The sequence below is a fragment of the Emydura macquarii genome, unplaced genomic scaffold (assembly GCF_026122565.2).
Source record: "Emydura macquarii macquarii isolate MOO-44397 ecotype Brisbane River unplaced genomic scaffold, CSIRO-AGI_Emac_v2 contig_2481, whole genome shotgun sequence".
Classification (NCBI taxonomy): domain Eukaryota; kingdom Metazoa; phylum Chordata; order Testudines; family Chelidae; genus Emydura; species Emydura macquarii.
Window position 1 is genome coordinate 3,160,650 of NW_027132618.1, and position 26,539 is coordinate 3,187,188.

A 26,539-nucleotide genomic window follows, 5' to 3' on the forward strand; every position below is an offset into this window, starting at 1 on the left:
ATAATATACAGCCCTGGCATGTGCTTTAAGCTCCCAATGTAGCTCATTAGTGATGTGCAGTGCTACTGTAATCTATGTTGGGTATTTACTAGCATAGATAGATTATACTGCAAAAGAGTACTAAATTGTATGGCCTTTCTCAGGAGCATAATGACATGTGGATGGTCTCTCAAGCACAACTCTGAAGTGGGCTGCCTTCTCACCCTGCCTCTTCTCTCTTTCCACCTCTTATTATAGATGACAGTTTCCCAATTCAAAATGTGTTACATCCAACACAGGGGAATTCTGTATTAGACCTTGTCTTGACAGATAAAGAAGAACTGATCACAGAACTAAGAATTAATAGTTGTTTAGCCACAAGTGATCATTACTCAATCACATTTATAATGTGCAAACAGAAGTCCAGACCAGTAATCTATGTAGCTGGTGTTTTAAAGGGCCAATTTCACAAAGCTGAAAACAATTATGAGCCAGATCAGCTGGGAGGAAGAATTTAATCAGAAAAATATGAATGATAATTAGAAATTGTTTTAAGAGAACAATTTTTACCAGAAACCCAAAAAACCACAATCCCACAACTGAGGAAATCAACCTGATTTAGAGGGGAAGTAAAGGCAGCTATATACATAAATGGAAGAAAGAGGAAGTTGATAGTAATGAATATAAATCAAAAGCTAGGAATTGTAGAAAGTTGGTAAGGGAAGACATGAGATATAAGGAGAAATCTGTGGCCCGCAAAGTTAAGGACAATAAGGAGTCTTTTAAGAATATTAGGAACAAAAAGAAACCTTACAATAGTATTGGCCCAATACCAGATGGAAATGGTGTCATTATCGATAATAATCCAGAAAAGGCAGAATATTTCTGTTCTGTATTTGGGAACGAAAACAGAAGATGTAATCATATCATATGATAACACTCATTCCATTCCACTAAAATCTCAGGAGGATGTTAAACAGCAGCTACTAAAGTCGGACATTTTAAAATCAGCAGGTCCGAATAACTTGCATCCAAGAGTTTTAAAAGAGCTAGCTGAGGGCCTTGCTGGACTAGTAATGTTGATTTCAATAAATCTTGGAACACTGGGGAAGTTCCAGAAGACTGGAAGTAAGCTAATGTTGTGCCAATATCTAAAAAAGACAAAAGAGATGACTTAGGTAATTATAGGTCTGTCAGTCTGACATCAGTCCCAGGCAAGATAATGGAACACTGATCAATTAATTACTCAATTAATCACTCAATTAATAAATAATTAAAAGAGGATAATGTAGTTAATGCCAATCAATGGGTTTATGAAAAATAGATCTTGTCAAACTAAATTGTTATGTTCTGATGAGATTACAAGTTTGGCTGGTAAAGGTCTGTCACAGGGTAGCTAGTCTCTGTGGACCAATGAGTCCAATCCAGCTAATTAAAGAGGGCTGGACTACACCTGGACCTATAAAAGGCTGCTAGCATGTAAAATGAAATAGGGATTGATTGAGACAGGCAGTGCCTAAGGGAAGGAAAGCCACAGACACGTGGAAATAACGCTTGTGGTGGGTCTCCTGGATCAGGGGCCAAGTGCTCAGGGATACAGCTCTAAGGCTGATGCCCCAGAGTGTGATCAGAGCTGGCTGAAACTGGAAAGCTGCCAGAGGCCCCTGAGAAAGGAGGAGCTGAAAACTGAAAGTATGGACTAAGTTAAAAGACTGTTTTTCTGTTTGTCTGTTGGCTTCTGTTAAGAAAATAAACCTCCTTATAAGAGACTGGGTGTGGCAATGTGTGTTTGGGAGCTGGGGAGAAGCCCTGCCTAGAGACAAGGTCATAGTGTTAATGTAATATACTTAGGCCATGTCTATACTGACGGCGGCAAATTCGCCACCACCAGATCGATCTTTCTGGATCGATTGAGCGGTCAGTGTAGACCTGCTCAATCGATCAGGAAGTCGACGCTGGTAAACCACCCCAAGTAGCGTAGCGCTGCGTCAACGGGAATGGCACTGTGCAGTGTAGACAGCACGCAGAAGGGAAGCAGAGCAGTCAACATGAGTTACACAAGCTACTCTGTTAGACTTTTGTAATGTGTTTCACGTAGTACCACCTGACATTTTGATTTTTTTTTTAAATGGAACAATATAAAATTAACATGGCACACATTAAATGGGTAAAACTGGCTAACTGATAAGTCTCAAAATGTAATTGTAAACAAGGAATCATCATCCAGTGGGTGTGTTTCTAGTGGCACCCCCACAGGGATCGGTCCTCGGCCCTTTGCTATTTAACATTTTTGTCAGTGACCTGGAGGAAAACATAATGTCATCTCTGATAAAGTTTACAAATGACACAAAATGGGGGGAGTGGTAAATAATGAAGAGGACATGTCACTGACACAGAGTGATCAGGATTGCTTGGCAAACTCAGCACAAGCACAGAATATGCACTTTTAAATGGTTAAGTGTACATGTATATATCTAGGAACAAAGAATGTAGGTCATATTTACAGGATGGGGGACTCTATCTTGGAAAGCAGTGACTGAAAAAGATTTGGAGGTCGTGATAAATAATCAGCTGAATGTGAGCTCCCAGTGTGGTGGTATGGCCAAAAGGGCTAATGCAGTCCTTGGATGCATAGACAAGGTAATCTTGAGTTGAAGTAGGGAAGTTATTTTACCCCTGTATTTGGAGCTGGTACAACCGCTGATTGAATACGGTGTCTGGGTTTGATGTCCACAACTCAAGAAGAACATTGATAAATTGGAGAGGGTTCACAGAAGAGCCAAGAGAATGATTAAGAGATTAGAAAACATGTGTTCTAATGATAGATTCAAGAAGCTCAATCCCTTTAGCTTAACAAAGTTAAGGGATGACTTGATTAGTCTATAATGCTACTGGGGAACAAATATTTGATAATGGGTTCTTCCAACTAGCAGAAAAAGGTATAACACGATCCAATGGCTGGAAATTGAAGCTACACAATTCAGACTGAAAATAAGGTGTACATTTTTAACAGTGAGGATAATTAACAATTGGAAAACTGTACTAAGGGTTGTAGAGGCTTCTACATCACTGGCAATTTTTAACTCAAGATCAGACCTTTTTCTAAAAGATATGCTCCAGGAATTTTGGGAGGGAAGATCTATGGCCTGTATTATACAGAAGGTCAAAGTAGATTATCACAATGGTCTCTTCTTGCCATAGAATCTATTAATCAAACCCAAGATCTCTATCATATTATCCTATTGTGGGCTGCTTCTATCCTAACCCACTCTGTTTCTGGCTGGTTCCAGGTCTGGCTTCTGAACTCTTGTCTCCTAGCCTTGATCCCCCTAGTTTTATTTCACAACTTTTGGCTCCATCACTCTCTCTCTTCTAGTTTCCCTAAGTCTCCGGTCTCTCCCTGCCCCCATTTTCCTCTAATTTTCTTATTATGTCCTCTGACTTTTCTTTTGTTGTTCCAGTATCTCCACTGCTTTCTCCCCATTCCAGGGCAAGCCCCTGATGGTCTGAAGAGGTACTGAACTGTGCTATTCCCCATGCTGCTGGCTAGTTCAGACACCTTGGTTACATAGTGCTGCTCTGTTATTCAGCAGGGAGTGAACAGTCAACAGCTCATTGCAGCAGGAAGGAGAAGCATCAGAATTTTCAGGATGGTGACAGTAAATTATATATGTTTATATAGTGCATAGCACCTGATCCTCACTGGGGCTCTTAGGAGCTATCAGAATAATTAATAATAATATCCTTAGAGATTCCTGAAATGATTGTGGTACAGCCTTTCTGAAGTACTGTACCTGGGATTGCAGTTTCCCTGAATTTCCCTTACTGGTAGATCCTAATGGACTGCCAAAAGTCTTTATTCCTCCAACACCATAATGGCTACAGGGGCATTTGCTTAATCATTCACTTTTCTTTTTGTGGATTAGTGTCTTACGGGCGGTTGGGAATTCCACTTGATCAGGGGCCATCAGAAGCCAGAACAAATAATATCAGCCTTAAGGCTGCTCCAACTTGCATAAGGGTGCCCTCAAGTATCCTGGTCATGGGGGGAACACAAAGGTAGCTTTAAGCTACCTTCCCCCCCAACACAGTTGGGTTAAGTGGGGCTTGGAACACCTAAGGATCTGAGCCTGTGTTTTTGTTTGTTTGGTTTTTTTTTGAGGCCTGGTCTACACTGTCCACTGGGTCCACATGAGATACACTAGTTGCCTCCAATATAAGAGGGGAGGGGGCCACTGGGCCTTGTGTGAGTTTCTTTGACTCCAATGATAGGTCAAAAGTATTGGATGACCCTGATATAACCCCTGAATCCTTGGTTGTTAATGAGCCTTAGATTAAAAATGAGACCATATAAGAGGGGGGAAAAGTTACTATTTTAAGGTAATGAACTTTTTCATCACAGAAGGCGAGATTGTGACAGCTTTACTCAAAAAGAATAGTACCTTACATCTCAACAGCCCCACTGGTTTCAGTAGGACTACTTGAGGAGCATTTTATTATTTTATCTGAGCAAAGGTATCACAACCTGACCCCAGAATCAGTGAAAACAGGCTTTTGCATATTACTAATTTTTGGTTCAGTTCCAGGTGGCACCAAGGGGAGAAAGGAAAGGTTAAAAATGGCTTACATCGTATAAATGAGCCCAAAATTATAGTGAAGGAAGAAACTCAGACAAGGATCAGTGAGTTGTTTAGGGCACAAAAGAATAATTGCAGAAGCAAGTCTGAGAGGACAGCATGCTAGCTGACAACATTAGGAAGAACAATATGTTATGTTTGAATCTATTAAATGGTAGAAGAGGGAAAGATTATTACAGGACTACCCAAATCTAAATGGACTTAACATAGAATTTGACAGAAGTGAGAATGAATCAGAGGATGGCCAAGGACCTGAAAAAGTTCTGGGTCGATGAACATGTCCCATTAGACAAACACACTGTAAGCACCAGTAAATCAGCTCTCATGCCTTCTGTTGTTCATGCTTCGCTAATCATAAGGTCCTCAGTGATGTGCATTCATTCTTCTGTCATAAAAACACCTTGGTGATGTATCAGGTTCTTCTTGGTAAACTTACTTTCTAGAATATTGTAATGGGGTGCAATTTATCCCAAACTTGTTTTAAAACAATGCTCTAATAGCCGTAGTATAATAAAAATGTCATTAAAAGTCACTACTAATCTTGTGTAGTAGTTATTTTTTGGCCTTATAATAGTGATATGCTTTATCATCCATATTACTAATAATGAGCTAATGCATATTGTTACTTTGGATTACTCTAGATATAATGATTACCAATAACTATAGGATGATATAAAACAGGAAGCAAATTAATAAGGCCTGTTACAGCACAGGAGAAAATTTCTCCACATTAAAACAATTTTTCCCCAAACTTTCAAAAGGCCATTTTTAAAGATATATGTTGGGTCAAACAAATTACATTTGTTAAGCGTACATACAAGTCACCTACTAAAAGACACCTCAGAGATTCTCAATACAGATCAATATCCAAAGAAATAATGTCATAATCCTATATCAGTCCTCGTTATCACCCTGATGGTTGACACTGAAGTGTACTCCTAGCCACACCTGCCCCCTCCTTACATAGATACCCCTCCAATTCCATCATGTTAATGTTTTGGGAATACTTAGTCCACAGACTTTTTCTTAGTTGAAAAGTGGGAAATTGTCACATTCCCAGAGAAAAACTTGATCTATGTCCCAAATAATGCAGAACCTGTCACTCTTCATAAGGCTAGATGATCAACAAAATTATCCTTGGAACACAAAAATACGTTTTTCCAATCTCCAAGTAAACTGGATTAGAATACCACTGAAAAAAACTGAAATAAGTGAATGAAGATCAATATCCAGAGAAATAATGTCATAATCCTATATCAATCCTGGTTATTACTCTGATGGATACAAAGAAATAATTTATTCTCAAGAAATAAATGTGCAAAAAAACCCTAAAAATATTTCTTAACAGATACAATAAGCATGAGTATCTCCTAGATTATATGTTTTACAAAAGGAAATTTTAAAATGAACTATCTGTGAAGCCCTTTAGAATGGGCTGAGTCCATCCCCCATATCCTCAACCAGAGTCCATGTTCATAGTCATCTTTTTCCTTGAGAATGACTATATTGGTAACTTAGTAAAAGAACATATAATACCACAGTCTAAACTTCTAACCCAAGGCTGGCTGCTCTTAGGTTTCCTCCAAGACCTTCTCTGACCCAGCTCTTAAGATCCTTTAGCCAAAAGAGACATTCCCAAGCCTTCTATTTTCTGGCTGGAACTAACTGGATCCAGATATCAGCAGAAGTTACCCTGAATTTTAATGCAGGGTTTTATTAGCATCTGAGCCTAGGACAAATTCAGTGTCTTACTCAGAGAATCCATAAACTTCACTGGTGAAATCCTGGCCCCAAGGAAGTCAATAGCAAAACTCCCAATGACTTTCATGAGACCTGGATTTAACCTGTATATCTTCATGTCTCCATCCTACTTCCTTCTGCCTCTGCAGTATCTTACAGATATATTTAGTTTCCATTATGTCATAGCATGTGTGATACCATCATCTTAGTCATCCAGAGTGCAATAAAGAGACCAGAATTCCTAAACAAGGTCTTAGAAAGTGCAATGTTATTACTACACATTTTTCTCTAGACAGTTGTGTGGTGGACAGCAGTAACCAACAGATGTACAACTGATTGCAAGGAATTGGGCCAGGAATTTGTTCTGTGTTTGTAAACTAGCTACGTCATGTTTGTCATGACTATGGCTCCTAGGTGCTATGGTAACACAAATAATTAACAAACAACAATTACTGTGGGAAACCCCTACTTTTATAAAACATGCCATGGGCTCTTTTATGGCCATACATAGCAAATAGAATCATAGTTTTTAATGTTTCATTTCAAAATTGCACACAGAGTACACTACTCACCTTGTCTACTACAGAAAAATGAAGAACAAAGTTGAACCCTCTGTAATTTGAAACTGGAATTCTACAGAGTCTTGATATTCAAAGCTGAGGATTAGTGAATGAAGCCATTTAAGGTGGTGTATAGGATTTGTTTGTTTTGTTTTGTTTTACTTTTTCTGTCTACTCTCAAAACTAACCCATATTTGTCTGTGTTTCACTATTTTAATATTGTATCTACTGTATAGAGGCCTGCCTTTGGTCTTTCTCTGTTGAATCATGACCTGGATAAGAACTGCTTACGTATGGTTTATTGTACTTGACATTGCATTCATTCAAACATCTCATGAGAACACTTTTTCATCCTAGAGATAAGCAGGCAGGGGAAAGTGCATAAATATATAAGAGCAACCCATAGTTTGTGAGAATTACAAGTAGTAAATTCTATGTGATGCACCTAGTCCCTTGAAAGCACCTTATGTTTCTTGCAGGATAAATGTATTTTCTTCAGTAATATAATCTAAACATTCAAGGGAAAAGAGTTTTGCTCCCTTTTGATGTACAATATTGCTTTGATGATCTATGAATACATTCTTATACCAGACATCACGGATGATAAATAAAAACTTTAAAGGTATAATCCTGTTCTAGAAGGCGATGAGAATATAACCTACATCATGACAACGATAGAAGAACAACTGTATGTTAAAATGCCAACTATGCAAAAGTTCAAGGCTCAATAAAATGACTGTTCCAAGAATACAAACAACAGCAAGAGAATACAAATTGTCACAAGCCTTGTAAAAACACAAATAAAACATACAAACAATGAAGAAGTGAAACCAAAATATATAGTATTACTTAGAGAACCAAGATGCATTATACTGTATTTTCATAACAGACTTAAACGAAGAAGTGGTTAAGCCAAAAAAAAATCTACTATTTAAAACAACAATTCTTTTTCCAGGGAAGAGAGGTCAAATGGCTTAGAACCAAATTCTGCCCTCAATTATCCATGAGACTCATCACCAAAGTCCATTGTGTCTCATGGATGTAACTGAGGGCAGAATTTTCCTTTAATAATAATACTCTGCGCTTTCATAAATAGATTTGATAGTGCTTTAAAAAGGCAAGTATTATCCCCATCTGACAAGTGGAGAAAAAAATTGGGGCATAGTATGGTTAAGTAACTTGCCCAAAGTCACACAGCAAATCCGTGGCAAAGTTCAGAATAGAATCCAAGTCTCCTGAACCTCAGCCTCACCACAGCTGCCCCAACCCTTCAACAATAATCCAAATTTGGTAAGAACAGGGAAATCTTTTCCTCTACAAGCAGAGCTTACAACAATCAATTCATGCTTCTTCACTGCAATGGTCACTGAATAGTTCCGATAAATCAAGATGAGCTGCTTGTTATATTTCAGAGAGCATCCACAATTATCAACTGCTCTATGTAGGGAAAAAGTTACTAGATATTGCCTCACATTGTCAGGAACCATAAGAACAGTTGTGCATAACATTTATCAATATTACCTATACATGAAGATACAAGTATTTTTCTATCAAACCTTATATAGAAGTTTGTAATGAGGCCTTAGAAAGAGAGGCGGATTGATTAGATGGGCCCAATTGGGATTCCAATAAAACTCCTATAAAAAATGTCTCAGGGAATACTACTGGCCTTAAAAGTAAATCCCAGTATTTGGAATTTAGGAATTATTTGTCTCAATTTGATACAGTTTTCTGCAAGAAACTTGGCTTTCAAAGAATAAGTCATTTTACTTACTGGGTTTTGAATCTTTTTAGAGGAGGTGTGAAACATGCAAAGAGTGGTAGATCTGTAAGTAGTCTAGCCCTTCTGATTTTTAGTAAATTAAATGTCAGAATTAGCAAGTTAACACCTGGCAACCCATATTTTCAGGCTTACAGTATTATTTTCCCAGATAAATCTATTCTATTAGGTCTGAATATTTATTTGTTCTCCCTTTTTTATAATGAGTCTGCTAGCAGAGCTTGAATCTCTCATTAACTTGCTTATGGAAAAGTTTCTGTCAGCAATCTTTGTACTTTGGGGAGATTTTAATGCCGAACTAAGCTCTAGAGATAAGGAATTTTTTCCAGCTCAGTAAATGGGATGTTATATTTATTTTTCCCTAGACATTCTAAGGACAGGGTGAGAAATATCCCGCACTATATTTTTCTTTTAATTTTAAATAGATGTTTCCTGGAGGTTTTGAATAATAGAAAAGTCAATGATCTGGAGGTTGTTCCACCTACACCTCTTCTAGAGTGAGCAGTGTGATTGATTATATTGCAGTTCAATTTTAAAAGGGTCTTTTTTCTCAAACTTTATATTGGCTTTTAAACCAGACAGTGATCATCAACTGCTGTGTGGGTGCATTTCTGCCCTTTTACCACTTTTTCCTCAGATAAATTGTATCACTCCTGATTCTGAAGTTGTAAACTCAAGGCAAATTAAGTGGAATCCAAGTGTAAAATCAGAGAGGAATCCAATTATTTGTTAGTTTTGGAGAACCAGCTTTTGGATCTTAATGACCTAGCACAAGCCCACACAGTATTTACTAAGACTGTTAAAACATTACAGTATGACTTGACCAGTAAAAATGGGATATTTTCATCCTTTAAAAGATAAAAGAATATGGTATGATTTTGATTGCTTGTTCTGAGACATCGGTTCAGAATATAAGGGCAGTTACTAGCAATGGTTCCCCCAATTCTATTAAGAAATTAGTTATACTTAGAGGAATATAAAAAATTGCTTGATAAGAAGAAGTTGGATGAGAGGGCCTTTTGGAAGGTATTTGAATTTGCTGTAACAGAGAAAAACTAATCTCTATTTTGGAACTGGTGGCAATGGGCTACAAACATGGTTGGGAGAGACACATTTTTCTGCCTTCTGTAATGGCATTCCATCTATCAATCTTTTATTATGGTCTATCTCACTGGACCTCACCGGTTGCTCCTTTCTGGAATGGCCCCCAGTCTCCACCAGGGAAGCTAGGATATTGATCAACCAAAAACGCCATAACAAAGCTCCTGGGAAGGATTTTATCTTAGCAGTAATTTGCAAGGACAATACTGATTGGCGAAACCATATCATAGCAAAATTATTTACTAATACAAATAGTACAAGAATGCTTCCTGTATCTTTTGAGAATCTTTCATAGCCAGTGGCCAGAGTTAAAATACAGTGTAAAGGTGACCTAATTTATCCTATTTCCAACACAAAGGGTGCCTGACAGGTAAATTTACTGGTCCCTTTCCTTTTTAATTTATATGTTAAGAAGGCTGTGGTAATTTTAGAAGGGGTGCAGTATTTTCCCCTCAAAATCTTGGACTGATTTGTGTCCAATACTTCTTTATGCATATGACAAGATTTTGCTATCCAATGTCCTTTGGACTTGAAACATATTTTAAGGGATTTTAGCTTTTTGTCAGCAAGAGCACCTGACCATAAATTATAAGAAAAGGAAAATAATTTTCTTTGGTAGCATAAATGGAAGATTCATGGCCATTATATTGAACAAGTCAGTTCAATACTGGATATTAGTTTTACTTAGAATGATCAATGAGATAAACATATAGAGGAGAGCCTTAAGTTCTGTGCAAGCAGGGCTTCGTTTCATCCATGTCCATGGGGGCAATTTAATTGCAACAACTCTTAGGAGTTTTCAAGGCAGAAGTCAGTGCCCAAGTATATGGTGAGGAAATCTGGAGCTGAAGAGATCTTAATTGCTAAAAGTTAGGCAAAACCCATTTTTAAGAAAAATGCTTGGCTTCCCATCTTATAGTCCAGCTGCTTTACTTAGGGCACAGGTAAGGGAATTTGCTATTTTGACCAGAGCTCAACATCTTTATAGCACTTACAGGCTGTGTATTCTGCATATGAATTTAGAGCACCTTACAAGGTATAGTCTGGAGAAACAACTTAACAAGACACAAACCTTAGACTTCCTCTGTCTTTCCTTGGGATTCTCAGAACTTGACCTGACGAGGGGTATGTCTACACTGAAGAGTGAAGTCAACTTACTTAAAGTCAACTTTCACCCACCGATTTTTAAAAGTCGCTGGAGCGTGTAAACACCACGTTCTTTGCGCCGGGCTCGTGCATCCACACTCACCACACTTGTGTTGACATTCAAAGCAGTGCACTATGGGTTGCTACCCCACAGTGCAAGTAGCCGCGGTGGCTGTTGGGACGAATTTCATTGTCCAATGATGGAATGCTCCTTCCCCCTCCCTTCTTCCCCCAAACAAACAGGAAATCGATTTTCCTGCCGTTTGTTTATGCTGCGCACTCACCATTGCTGCGGAGACATGGAGCCAGCTCAATTCTGCACTATTATTGTGAGCGTCACAAATACATCACGGCTTATCATTGAGTATTTTCGAAGACCAGCAAGAAGCCAAAGCACAGGCAACTGCGATACCACCGAGGCTGCCCTGCTACCAGCCATTGAGCGGAACAATTCCGATTGCTGCAGGCCGTAACGCATCATCTGCAGTCCATGGAGCGCCGGTTCTGATCCCAGGAAACAAGCACAGACTGGTGGGACCGCATTGTTATGCAGCTGTGGGATGATGACCAGTGGCTGCAAAACTTTCATATGTGAAAGGCCACTTTCCTTGAACTTTGCTCGGAGCTGGCCCCATCCCTGAAGCGCGTGAATACTCGCTTGAGACAAGTTCTGACAGTGGAGAAAAGAGTTGCCATTGCTCTGTGGAAGCTAGCAACCCCCGACTGTTACTGCTCGGTTGGGAATCAATTCAGAGTCAGTAAATCTACAGTGGGTGCTGCCATGATTCAAGTGTGCAGGGCCATCAACAGACTTCTGCTACAAAGGCTAGTGGCTTCGGGAAACGTGCAGGACATAGTGGACGGGTTTGCCGCGATAGGGTTTCCAAATTGTGGGGGGGCCATTGATGGGACGCACATTCCTATCTTAGCGCCTGCCCACCTAGCAACCGAGTACATAAACCGCAAGAGGTACTTTTCCATGGTCCTGCAGGGCTTTGTGGATCACAGGGGTCGTTTCACCAACATCTATGTGAGGCGGTCTGGGAAGGTGCATGACGCATGTATATTTCGAAATTCGGGGCTGTTCTCTAACATGCAGGTGGGCACTTTCTTCCCTGACCAAAAAATTCACATTGGGGGTGTGGAAATGCCAATAGTGATCCTGGGGGATCCTGCTTACCCCTTGCTGCCTTGGCTAATGAAGCTGTACACCGGGCACCTTGACAGCAACAAGGAGTGTTTTAATAACAGGTTAAGCACTTGCAGAAAAGTCATTGAATGTGTGTTTGGACGTCTAAAGGCCAGATGGAGGAGTCTGCTCACTAGGCTGGACATGAGTGAAAAGAACCTCCTGTCAGTGATATTTGCATGTTGTGTTCTTCATAATGTGTGTGAAGCGAAGGGGGAGACGTTACCCCAGGGTTGGGCTGTGGAGGCAGAAAGACTGGCCACCAATTTTGAGCAGCCAGATGCCAGCAATAAGCTGAGAGCTAACTGCAGAGCGCTTTGCATTAGGGAAGCATTGAAAACCAGGTTCTGCAATGAGATGCAGGACTGATTTCTGTTCCTGTATGTTATTTGCCTTTGCTCAACATCCCCCCTTACTATCGATATCAGTACCTCCAAATCCCTCCCAAACAAGATATGAATTAATAAAGAAACATGTTGAAATGATGCAAACTTTTATTTATGAACATTCAAGTCATGGGGGCAGGAGGTAGGGTGTGGTGTTCACTCACAGTCTCAAGGGGTAGCATGGTTTCTTGCAAGCCAGCTGTCAGCGGGGCTGCCGTTGCTTTCTGCTCGCCTCCACCGGGGTGGAGTGCATCACTGCAACCTGGCCATTCTCCTCCAAGACCTCTTGGGGGGGGGGGTGGGGCAAGGAAGCAAAGCCATAGGCGGAGGAGCGTTATGAAGCTCCACAAGCTGCCGGAGCATGTCTGCCTGGTCACGCATGATTTGCAGCATCTCCTGTGTGGTCCTGCGATCATGCATCTGCATTGCTCTGCGACTCTCCCTGTCCATGTCCACATGCTGGGACAAGGTCAGCCGCCACGCTCAGAGCTCTGTGTCTGCGGCTGCGGAGGCGTTCATGAGCTTGCCAAACATGTCATCTGTTGATTTTTTTCCTTCTGTCTACTCTGTGATAGTCTTTCTGCAGCATTTCTAGAGGGTTGGGCCAAGGCCGAAGTGTCTACAGAACGAAAAGAAATGCACAGATGCAGAAAATGAAAATACTGCAACTGCAACTATGTATAAAATACTCCCCTTGCAATGCACAAGGCAAACCCAGACCTTCATTCCATTCCTAACATCCCAGAAGGGTAGGCTCGCTGTGCCATTACAGAGATGGTAAACCAGAGGCACTGTACTGTGCTATAGAGAGGATTAATGATCTTTAAAAAGCTCATTTCAAATGCCCTGTATTAGAGGGGTGCCTGGGCAACATGGTTTAATTTGGATGACCGTTTTGTCACGAGGCGGCCACAGGGGATCTGAAGACAGCAAGGGGGGATTAACAGTCTCTTCTGAAACCAAATCAAAATAATTAAAGTGACTTGTTAGGACACTACAATGGGGAATACGGAGGTACAGGGTATTTGCTGTGCATCTCGGGTATTTTAAACATGCGCCGTCTTCCCTAGGTGACCATGAGCGACATCAGTCTCCTGAGGATAACACATGAGGAAAGGAAAGATTTGCTGCATGCAACAGGGTACCGGCCTGGCCCTTATGCCACTATGCTGTGTTCCGCCATGATGCCGGCTCCCTTGATTGCAGCGTGGCACGGCAAAGTATCCTACTGGGGAGGAAGGAACAAGACTGCCCTTCCCCAAAACCTTGTGCAAAGGATAACAGATAATCCTACATGAAAGTTTCCTTGAGATATCAATTGATGATTCTCGGAGCATATCTCTGCACATAAATAATCTGTTCCGGGGGTAATCCCCCAGTAAAGTCAGCTAAACGCCTGAAATCCTCTTCCCAGCCCCCCTCCCCCCTTTAAAAGGACCGAACTTGTAAGAAGAAAAAAAAATTCACCAGATGAGCCTTCCCCGGGATCGTTATTGCTGTCCTGTGTGCTGCTGGACTGCTCTGGGGTCAGGAATAGGTCCTGACTGTCTGGGAGAACGGACACTCCACTCTTCTGCACCCTGCTCTCCTCAGCCTCCTCCTCCTTCTCCTCCACAGAGTCCTCATCATTGTCCATGGACTGTGATCTAGCGGAGGTATCGATGCTGCGGGGCATCACCATAGTGGGGTCGCCACTGAGAATTGCATGCAGCTCCTCATAGAAGCGGCATGTTTTTGGCGAGGAGCCAGAACAGCAGTTAACTTCCCTGGCTTTCTGATATGACTGCCACAGCAACTTAATCTTCATGTGGCACTGCTGCATGTCCCTGTTGTGTTCCTTCTCCAGCATGCCCTGGGATATCTTCCTGTAAATGTCCAAATTCCTTTTGCTGGCTCTGAGCTGAGCCAGAATGGACTCCTCGCCCCACAGACTGATGAGATCTAAGACCTCTGGTCAACTCCACGCTGGAGCGCGTTTGGGCCTTGCAGTAGCTATGATGAGTCCAGTGACAAAGCTCTATCAGAAAATGAAAATTCAAATTTTCCCAGGGCATGAGGGAAGGGGTCATTTCCGGGTAGCATGACCATGTAACAGCAGAGCACGAATGTCCAGAGCGGTCACAACGGGTCATTGTGGGATACCTCCTGGAGGCCATTAACTTCGAATTACGTTATGCTATGTCTACACTGATGCAAAATTTGACCCAATAAAATTGAATTAGGCTCTACGCCACTTGTGGAGGTGGTTTTATTACGTCGACTTTTGCCACGGTTTAAATCGACAGAACTGCCGTACCAGTGTAGACGCAGGCTTTTGGAGATCAATGTAAGTGACGTTACATTGACCTCCGTTGCCAGTGTAGACCAGGCCTAGGACTGTGTGCAAGAGTATGAAATATGTAATTAAGCTTTGAATAGAAGATACATACAAACATCTGGGTATATCAATTCTCCATATAAAAAATATGTCCCTTTGGCTTCCTCATCTAAAGAATATTCATAATTATGAGAAATATTTGGCTATTTTGAACAACAGTATGTTAAGGAGGGTCTTTACATTCTCCATTTTCTAACTATGCAGTTGGCCTATTTGGAAAGGAGATATGCTGAAACTAAGAGAAAATCGTATTTGCCCATGTAGGTCTGGCCAAGCTGAAGATTTACCAGACTATCTACTTTGTTGCAGCCTCCGTAACTTGACTTAGAAGCCTTTTACTGCACCAGCTCAAAAACTAGAATACTCACTATATAGTGAAAATGTTTTGGTTATATGGGCTGTCATCCTATTTGCCTCATCATCGGCAAAAACAAAATATGTGAAGGAAAGTTTCCTTACAATCTAAATGAACCAATGAATTTCTAACTTTTGTTATCTTATTTTCATATGTTGATGGGGGGGTCTTAAAACATGTAACTGATTCCAAGAAAAGCGTTGATCTCATGATTTTATTTATTTTATTGAGTTGTGTTGATTTTAACATTTGTATTTTATTGTGCTCTATGACCTAAGGCTAAGATTCTAAATTAATAAACTTGACTCTGCCTAAAAAAGTAACATTCAAAAATAACAAATAGTGTTAAACAAATACTTGTGGAAACATCAACGTTTCTATGTCAAAGATGGCTGTTGTTTACTTCATCATGGGTGATATGTCCTTGTGTCAGAAAGCTTTAGTGAGACAGAATATTTTTCCCATTAGAAAACAGGCATCTTTGAATATCATTTTAAAGTAAGGTATATACACTTTGAATTGGAAGGGTTCGGGGAAAGGGGTTATTTAGTGTACCAATCGTTTTGTTTTAAAATTAACTTATTTTTCTTTTGTTTACAGACAGAACCTCCCACTCCCACAGCACATACTTCTATTGATATAGCTCTCCTAAATTCCTTCCCTATCCACAGACGAAAGATTGGGCTATTGGTATTTAAATTAAACTTGTCACATTTTTGCATTAATATTTTGTTATCTTCTGTGTATATACTGCATCCCAGAGACAGCTCCTTTATTAATTATTGTGGAGTTAGAATAAAAGCAATGGGACTTAAAACATTTCTGTTAGCAACTTGTTTTTCTTTCTTTTGCCACAAGACATGAAACTTGAAGAACATATCAAAATTTAGAAATTACGACATATACAGTGCTCCAAAAATATTAACTCTGCCATGTTGCACATGCTGTAATTATAGTATACATTAACAAACTAAAATGTTAAATTACATTTAACAAATGAAATGGGACTAGAGAACACTGCATATGTGCAATGCAGCTGAGTAAACGTTATAAAAGCAAGCTTAGTTTTTGGAAATTCCTAACCTGATATATCCAACTTCAACAATACATTATCAATAGTTTTTGCATTTTATTTCAATTTTTTTTAAGGAAACAATAAAAAAAGACAACATCTGCAGATTTTTAGCTCAAGAACTTAAAAATACCATTGCAAACGGCGATGGATATTGTAAATTCACTGATTCAGGACTAAAGACTCCCTGGTCATCCTATAAACTTTGCATGCTCCTAGTAATTCTAATGAAAATGTTTTAATTTGGGAGTCTTTAACAACCTTTAACTACTCACCCAAAGTTCTCAATACATATTGACATTTGCCTAAAAACAACATTGTCAATTTCTTCTGAAATTGAAATTACTGGGGGAAAAGTTTTCGACATCTCAATTACTTGAACTTTTTCACTGCTTGGAAACTTAAGTTCATGAAGAATATTGATGCCCATTTATTAAAAGGTGCCTCACATAGAGAATATATTACACAAGTGAGCTGTACTGGCTTCTAATTAATTTCTTGGTAGAATTTCAGGTGTTGGCTTTTACATGTGAAGTCATAATTGGTTTGGATCGTAGCAGCCCGAGGGCCTCTTTCCCTCTGTGATACAACTAAAGCTGTGATCAGTGGGATGCTCTAATAGCTCTACTGTGATTTAAAAGAGACAGACAGATAACAGGGCATTTTCTGTGAATAATTCTTGATTCTTAATGTCACTCCTTCACATGGCCTAACAGAACACAAGTTGTCATCCTTTAGGGAACATTGCAAGATTCATCTAACTGCTCAGGATTTTTCAGTGGTTTGGTGAGGAACCTTTTCATTTTTTAAAAAAAATGGCATGTTCCTTTATATTATTGAACTAGGATCCGGTTTGAAGGTGGGAAGGAGGACCCATTAGTCCTTTAAGCTGTGCATATTTTGTTTCCTTTGTCTGCATAACACGTACGCATTAAAGCACTTTTGAAAAAACACTTGATTTTAAAAAAAATTAAAATATTATATGGTAGATTCTTTCCCTTATATCATAACTTCATCTTTCGTCTCTCTCAAATACTTCTTCCTCTCTGCTTATGCACAGTATGTGTAATGGATTAGTCATGCTGATTGCATTTGATCTGTGTACTTTTCCTTTATTATGAATTTGACTTTTAACAGATTTCCATAAATATTTAATTACAAAATGGTATGAGGGAGGTAGGAGTGGAGGAGAGTTCTCTTTATAGACCAAACACCTAATTACAAATCAAGGTCAGTGGCTGGACTGTGCACTAAGGATTTCTGTATGAGTGAGGGCAAAAGGAAGAATCCTCCCCTCCCAGCTGCTCCTTGATTTCTATGCAAGTTTCTGGTCTGCAGTATTTCCTAAACTGATATGATCCTGGTCTTCAGTGGAGGATACAGTGGAGCCACATTATCAAGTGTTAACTAGTTCACTCCATACCACCTATCAAATCCCTACATGCTTGCACCCAGGAAAATTCATGGAAAAGAGCTCTGTGATACAACCCTCTAGCACAACTGGGATCCCGAGGATCCCATATGACCCAAAGCCATAATAGTAGGAGTAGGTAAAAAGAGAATACAGCAATGTGCGCGAAAACACTAAATCTCTCACCAGTTTGTCATAAATAGAATTTCAGCAATGTAAAACAAGTTTTTCTTTTTTTTTAAATAAAAGTTTTAATACTTAAATTTAAGCAAGGGATAGAAAGAGATCTGATGTCTATTATAACAGGAGTTAATGTATTTTTTACATGGTTTAAGCAAAAATTGTTTTATTCTTTTAGTGGTAAAAATTGTGTCTGAATTCCATTTATATATAATATATATTAACCGACCATTGTGGGGCTTTTTGGGTTTTTTTGACACATAAGGGAATCTCTCTCTCTGTCTTGCGGGATTTCTGGGATCTAAAGGTTTTTGCCGGTGGGAGTGGAAAAAAATGCAAGAAACAATGCGGGAGCGGGTGGGAAAGGAATTAAAAAAATAATCCTCCACAGGGCTCTACTTTGTGGTAGTCCACAGGTATTCAGCATTGTTGGATTCCCAAATCCTGTTCTTTCTTTTATGGTCAAAACCTTCCATACCTGTGGAAGACTGAGGAGGCGTTGGCTCTCTAGCAGACCCATATCAAGGAGTTATGTCCTCCAAGATGTGAGATACTGGATTCACTAAATGTTTAAAAACCAAGTTCTTAAATCAAAATAGTTTGTTCTCTCATTATGCAAATATTGATATGATTCACTTCACAGATAATACCTACATTTCACAATCAAATTTAAAATAAAAAGACTTCTGCCACCTTAGTGCTTCATGTTATACGGTTTCTGTCTTTGACCATTTTCCAAAAAGACGTGCATGGTTGGTATTATTTGCTCTATAAACAAACACATTCCATGTTAGGTTGCAATTCCCAATCATTATAGATGCAGAGCAGGTGTAGAATCAGACTATGAGAGTATGATTTGAAAGCAGATTATTTCTGCAGATAGCAAAAATGAACAATTGTGAATAAATGCTGTGAATACTTTCAGCATTAGCCTGGCTCACTTGCATAATGACAAACCCCCTGATATACTTATTGTTGGTGCAATCATCCAAGCGAACATTCTACAATATAAAGCACCAAACATCTTGTTCGTATTACCATTATTATTGATTGGCTGAGTTGTACAGCTGTGATGTATAGGCAACTCTATATGAAAATTAACTTCTTTTACATTTTTACAGGAAAATGCAATCAACTTGTAAGATATATAGAGATTAAAATAAAATGAAAATAGAACAGAAATAAATAATTCACTAGAAATTTTATTTGCAGTGTGAAAACACTATTTTGGCAGTTCTACTTTCTGTCACTAAATACACAATCAGCGAGTCTGCACTTTAGCCATCAAGCAACAAAGTGGAATTTGTGAACAAAGTGGAATTTGTTGAATTAATTCTTCAAATACTGTATATTGTAAGTACATAGAACCTTTTTTATTTCTGGAATACCGATAGGCGTATCATTCCTGAATATACCTTAGTTGTCCTTAAATATTTACCTGCTGTAAAAAGTGATTACAACTATGGTGAAGAATTTTCTAAATTTATATGTATTCTTCTGCATAAAAAAAAATCTCCCTTTGCATCCTGAACAATATTAAATGAAAAATACGTACATACCCAAATCTTTTTCTAGTTATATATCCCCTTATCCATCTTTGAACAATCACGACCGGTGAGTGATGAGCTAGAGTGTGATTGATTTTTGAAATGATATCTTTTACCACATTTATATCCTCCTCAAAGGTTGCTTCCTGTATGAATTCAAATGAAATATGTTGAACAATTGTGCCTTAAAATTGTACTGTTCTAATAAATAATGTTGAAGCAATGTGTTTTAAAAGGATTATTATTTTAATTTTCAGTCCATATCTAATGACTGAAGGGGAAGAGCAAGGTTTTAAATGAAGAAAACTTAAAACAAGCAGAATAAAACTGTCAATTGTATTGAAACAGAGCTGAGAACTCATTTCTAACAAAAGCTGAATCAGTAACCCCATCTTCTAAGATAGAATCAGTACCCACCTTCCCATGTAAAATAAACACCTGTCTGAAACTATTCTGCTTATTGTAGAAATGTCATTCATTTTAAATTACAGAAAAGTCATTTAGTGCTCTGAATATAAAGATAACCCTAGGTTATTACAATATTATTGTTACTGTAAGACAATGAAAAAAATGCTATTTTCTTTCTTCAGTAAAATATTTGAATAACCGAATGGGTTATAAGAAATTATAAAAATGAGAATATAGTTTGATTATAAAACTATAATCATTTATTGCATGCTTTTTCTCAAGATAAGTTAATACTTTAAGTTCCCCAGATTGCTTTCACCCAAATATATTTTGTCACCTTGGGATTCTTTTTATGCCTTTGAAACTTCAGAAATACAGGATTCATGAGCACCAAAAAAATCGCCTCTGAAGGTTATTCCTCTTAGAGCAAAGATTGTGTTTTCAAAAACCACTTTCACTAATAGCATATATCAATTTATTTAAAGGTATAAATTTTATTTTAGGCAAAAAATATTGTAGAAAGACAGAATCCATTTTTATTTTAGTACATATGAGTTATACACACATCTCTTATCAGCACAGCTTGAAGTTGCACCTCATTTTTAGTGCATTGTAATGAAAATAGTCATATTTTTAGTTGGGTTAAACGTGTTTGTCTTCCACTGCAAAAATCCACATCAGATTAATGGAGGCTAGGAAGAAACATATATGCACCATATAGTAATGGCTGCTGTCAGAGACAGAGAATACTGAACTACATTGACTAATGGTCTGATCCTCTATCTCAATACCTATTTTCACAAAAAGGAAAAGTGTGTGCATGCTCCATAGAGACAATGCAAGAGACAAACTATAATATTTGGATTCAGATAAGAATCTTAAGTCTACCTCAGTTCAAGATTGTTCAGATCTAAGTGTTTTGGCTGAGCGCCACTGCTATATTACTATATCTTCAAATTTTGTTGTGAACAGCAGTTGTCTTATTGAAATAGTAAAGGATATAGAAGTTTTTGCATCATATAATATAGGATTATTGCATTTCTGCATCACAGATTTATATTGTGAAGCAATGTTGTGATATCCTAGTATAAAAGTGTGGCATTTCTTATAAACACAATTTTTCAGTGACTTTTCAAGTAAAAATTTCAAAGAATTATCTTTTCTAACTACCTGTATGATGCACACTGAAGAGAGAAAAATGAGTGTTCGATTATAAATAGACTCTGGAAATTATCTGCATAAGCAGCAGATATATTTCCAGAGTATATGGTATAATAAAATTAAGTAAAACATAATCATTTACAAAACATTAGTCATCAACTTTAGAAGATGTTAACTTGGATGAATGATTTTCTGACATGGTACAGTTGTTAACCATAGTCATTGAAGTTCACTGTATATTTAAAAGTATTGTATGGCAAATAAATGCTTATTGTCTTATGTGCTGGTACTAATCGATAGGTTTTCTTAAATATATGTGTCAAGTTTTAACCTGTGTGACCTAAGAACCTCTTAATGTCAACTGCCAAGGGCGTGCAGAAGCGTTGCCAAAATCTCCTGATTCTAGTACGTACATTCTTGTTTGCCAAAGAATGTCATGTGAGGTCTCAAATCAAAGCTGGAGCCATACTGGTCATCAATGTCATTGTGAAATGTATGTACAGGTACTATTGTAGGGAGTTATGCACATACACTGAAAATATATTCTTAAAGTTTGTATCAAGGTATTAGTCATCAGCAAAGGTGAAAAACAAGTTGTTTTCTGTCAGACAGAACATATCTGTTTATTTGAAAATTAAGTATTGTCTCATTCGCAATGGGTCCCCTATCACCAGTCTTGACTGAATGCAATTTAGAGGGTAAGGAAAAACTTCAGAAAGGCTCTAATAGGAAGAGAAGAGAACCTTATTATCTTAAAGTGTATATTAGAGGTTTGCTTGATTATATTTGAGAAAGAAGAAGACATCCTGGCACCCTTTACTGAGGAAGAAGAAGGACAGTGCTTTTGCATCATGCAAAAGGGGCCTCAACCAGGCTTGTCTGAAAATGCTGAAGAGAAGTTAAGCTTCTTTCGACAGACAAGTAACTTGTTAGTTTAGTTTCTAGAAAGCACGTTATGATTTTGATTTATATATCTTTTTCAATATTCTTGCTTACTTAAATGACTTAAATCTCTATTCTTTATTCTTGTTTTCACTATAAATATATCTAAGTGCTGTAGCATTAAATAAAGTGCTGGTGTAGAGTTGAATTTTACAAGCTGGTATGTACTGTTCCTTTGGGAAGACCTAGTAATTCTGTGAGTGTTCAGTGGGTAAGGGGCTGGACACTACAGAGAATGCGCCGAATATTCCGGGGTTGGTGTGTACCAGTTGCTACCTGTACAGAGAGAGAGAGGCCTGGTATGTATTACTAGTGCTGCCAGAGACTGGTGATTTCAGGGAGCTGATCTATCGCTGGCACAGACAAGACTGTTTTACATTAAGGACAGGTAGTGGTGAGATGCCTCACAACCCTGAGTACTCGTGGGGAGTGAAACAGCCTGAAATAATGAAATGTTCATATCTGACAGATTACTGAATTTTCCTTTTGATCAAAGGATAGGAATACAATTGCAAACCAATGAGTGTGTATTATATAGATAAACTAAGCATTTTTATTAATACAGCCATATTTATAAATGCTTTATTCTAACTAAAAATGTGGAACACAATTTTAACACAGCTATCATAAAATGTATAAAAATCAGTGCAACACAGTCAAATAAAACAACATTAACATTTTTATGAATATCTAATAAAATGCAATGTAACATAATTGCTTACCTTTCTAGGAGCAGGGCAAAAATCAAGGAAAAAGCTAGGGCTAAATGCTTTATATTTTTCAGGAAGTTTCCAGTCCTCAACAATTTCCTCATCAGAAATTACATAGTAATCCAGTGCTTTAAGTGAGAGAATGCTGTTGACAACAATATGCCTATATGCTATTCTTAGGCTCAGTGGAGTATCAAACAAGGTCAGGCCTATCAGATTAGGACAGAAAGATAACGAATGCACATTATCCAGTTTTCCAATTCCATTGTCATGAAGATAGAGTAGATTTAATTCCTTCATGCCTTCCCAGAACACTGGGCCAGGAAGATGCTGTACCTGAAATAATGATGAAAATGAAATTTTGAATTGTGTAATTTATTAGACCCTACATTATAAAATGCCACAGTGGCCCAATTCAGTCTCTGTGTAAGTAGATGCAACTCCATTGACTATACCAGGGCTCTATCTGGATCCTAATTACGACTTAGAGATACTGCATGATGTGACCAGGATATTACCAAATATATAACCCTGCAAGGGCATCATATCTATGAGCTATAACAATGTAAAAAGGTTAAACATTTTGCAGCTAATTATTATTTACAGTGCCATAATTTCACATATTTATCAAATCACAAATCCCCACAAACCACATTGGGCAGCAAATTTTGGCTTTGCTTCTTCTGATCTTTGTTTTTCAGCATCTCTCTCTTTGTGGCTTGTCTCAACAGATCTCCAGCATGCAAAGATCAGAAGGCCAAATCCAGCTGAAAACTTTTGCCCACGAATTGAAAAGACATTTTGGCATGTGGCATTATAAATGCCACTGGAAGGCTTTATTCCTAGTAAATGGCACTTTTTCAAACCAAGAAGAACAGATTTTCCTATTACACTCCCCAAAAACCCAGTTCTAATCTATTATATTTTTAAGAGTTGTAATGGAATAGAATCAGGCAAACGAAGACAAGGCAAAGGAAAAATAAAGAAAAAAATCTTAACTGTAAGTTCTATAATAATGTGAAACAGCCTCTCAAAGAAAATAGTGGAAGTCCTACTGTTTTAATCACTTAAAATCAGACTGGACAAAGCACTTTTTAACATACAACAGTGTTCAGTGCTGGGAGAAAACTAAGGTTACATCTACATTGCAATTAAAAACCCACAGCTGGCCCATGCCATCTGACTCGGGCTCACAGGGCTCAGGCTGTGAGGCTGTTTAATTTCAGGGTAGAAATCTGGGCTTATGTTGGAGCTCGGACTCTAGGACTCTGGAAGGTGAGAGTGACCCAGAATTCAGGCTGCAGTCGTGTCAGAATATCTACACCACAATTAAACAGCCCCGCATCAAGAGTCAGCTGGCATGGGCCAGCCGCAAGTGTCTACTTGCAGTGTAGATATACGCTAAACGACCTATCTTAGCAGGTCTTTTCCACTGCTAACATCTATGCATTAGAGGAGCTATAGAAAATTCTGACTGGGAAAAATTCCATTTCATGCTATTATTCTTCAGCCAATGAAATTCTATATGTATAAATATTGACAGATCTTTATAAATTCATATGTAAATGCATTGAGCTATTATCACTTAAAACTTATGTTACAGTAATACAGAGGCCCCAATAAGAATTGGGACCCTCCTCTGTTAGGTGTTGTTTTAGAAAAAAGGTAGACATAGAGTGAAATCCTGGCCCTATTCAAGTCAATGGCAAAACTCCTATTGTTTTCAGTGCAGCCAACATTTTACCAACTGTTCCTGAACAGACAAATTTATAGTAAAATCTAAAATATTAAATCAGAAGAGCAATTGCTATGTACAATACTGTCAAAGTCTGCATTTAAAATCTAAATTGCTTTTAAGAAATATTGTGAAAACATCCAAGTTTATAAATAAATTTACTTCATTGAACTATCCTGTTTTGCACATCTCCAAAACAACTCTTTACCTGATTTCCATGGAGATCCAGCTTAACTAAATGTGTACAGCACTCAAGGGCATCAATATTTGTAATATAATTATTAGACAGGATGCATATTTTAAGCAAAACACAGTACTGCAAATGTCTCACGTTCTTTAAATATAGCCCATTTAACTGAACTATAACAAGATCTTTCAGCTTCTTTACGTGGCTTTGATTAGTCATTTGTCCATATTCAAGTAGCAGCTTTTCAGAAGTAGAGACAAGGTGTTTAGTTAATTCCTCCATGGTTGGTTATCTGCTTTGTGGTTCATCCACAAGAAATCTAAGAAAAGAAGAAGGATTACACAGTAGGTTACATTTATTCAACTTTCAAAAGAAAAACTTCAAATACCCCAGTAAATATCCAACTGTGTGTTACAACACTGCTTGCTCTGTAAATCAGTACACATTCACAGGGGGAAAAATCTCTTATGGGACTAATTTGAAAACATAAGAGTAAATGAAAGTGTAAATGCATGTTATTAGTATATAGCACATTTCATTCCAAAGAACCCAAAAAGTGCTTTGCAAACTATAGGCTTGATTCTGCTACTCTTTATATTTTGTATGTACTCAATCAAGCAGTCAATGAACTATAAATACATAAATGTACTGAGTTTATTAGTTAATCCTCCCTATTAACATGAATAAGGGTTGCAGAACTAGGGCCTATGTAGGGATGACTTCATCAGCTGCTAAAATGCAGCCACGTTGGAGGTGAGGCAATGTTAACAACGGACAGCAACAGAAAACAATAAATTAGTCAGGAAAAAGCAAAGAATACCATAAGCCATTGAAACTGCAGGGAGAAATTTGTTGGCAGAATGCAATTTCCTGACTTAGCACTGGTGTCCTAACCAGATTGTAACAGCCCTGCTCTTACAAAAAACGGCTATGAAATCTTTAATAATCACAAATGGTGAACAACTCTGTTTTACATCGTATCCAAAAGAAAGCACCTAGAGCAGTACAAATGTCCCTGTCAGTGTTTCTTAATGAATTACCAATACCACTTACTCCATCAGCTAAGAATATTTTCTTTTCGTGTACTGAGACAACCCAACACTACTTAATGTATGTTTGCTGGAATCAGGCACAATTTGATGTGGTTTTAAAGTTTTATTGATAAAGGTACGAATGGTTCTCCACTTGAAATTATATTTAATAAAAAAAAAAAAAGATAACTGCAAAGAACAGTTGGATTCAACAATTTTTTTTAGATTTTTTTATTATTTTAACATAAGCAATGCACACATAAATGTGTAAATTATCTAGTTCAAATAATGCCACAATATTCAAAATAAAAAGTACAGCAACACTTTACTCCAATACTAGGGTTCCAATTATAGATTCAAAGATTTCATTTAAACAGAAATCATATTATTGACAGTAAACCTTTCATTAGTTTGTATCTTCAGCAGTTTCCTAAATTCCTTGTAAAATGATCATGCATGGTTTTCACAGTGTGATTAATAATGTCTCTATAGGGTATAATGCATACTGGTTACAACAGACAGCGCTATACTCTCAACTTTTATTCATTATATATAAATAGGTGAAGTACATGTGGCAGAGGTGTATGTGAGGAAGACAAAAGTTGAATCAATGAGAGTTTATAATAAAGCATTACACAGGTTTGCAAATCATTTTCCAGTTCAGAAGGATGGGAATTTTCTTTTAAAGGAACAATTCCATCTGGAGAGAATAGAATATATGCAAATTTGCTGGCTATTTACATGGTTCCTACACTGTTACAAGAGGTACTTATTACTAGCTTTTTACTTAAAATGTTTATTTGTTGTTTTCATGTTTTAATCCCTTTTGTACAATGTACTTTTGAACAAGGATGCAGCGTTCATGAAACATGGCAAACTAATGGAATCACTTAAGTTTACATTTC

General features: G+C 37.9%; 1 protein-coding gene across 1 annotated transcript in view; it reads right to left on the bottom strand.

Moving 5' to 3' along the window:
* Positions 1-24,911, bottom strand: part of LRRIQ3 (leucine rich repeats and IQ motif containing 3) — a 60,515-nt gene extending 35,604 nt beyond the window's left edge. The window contains exons 1-3 of the mRNA XM_067563382.1: positions 24,625-24,911; positions 22,694-23,017; positions 19,473-19,606 (exon numbers count right to left, since the gene is read on the bottom strand). Coding sequence (XP_067419483.1) covers positions 19,473-19,606; positions 22,694-23,017; positions 24,625-24,885 — 719 coding nt within the window. The 5' untranslated portion in view covers positions 24,886-24,911. The remainder of the gene's footprint in view (positions 1-19,472; positions 19,607-22,693; positions 23,018-24,624) is intronic.
* Between the last annotated feature and the right edge of the window lie 1,628 nt (positions 24,912-26,539).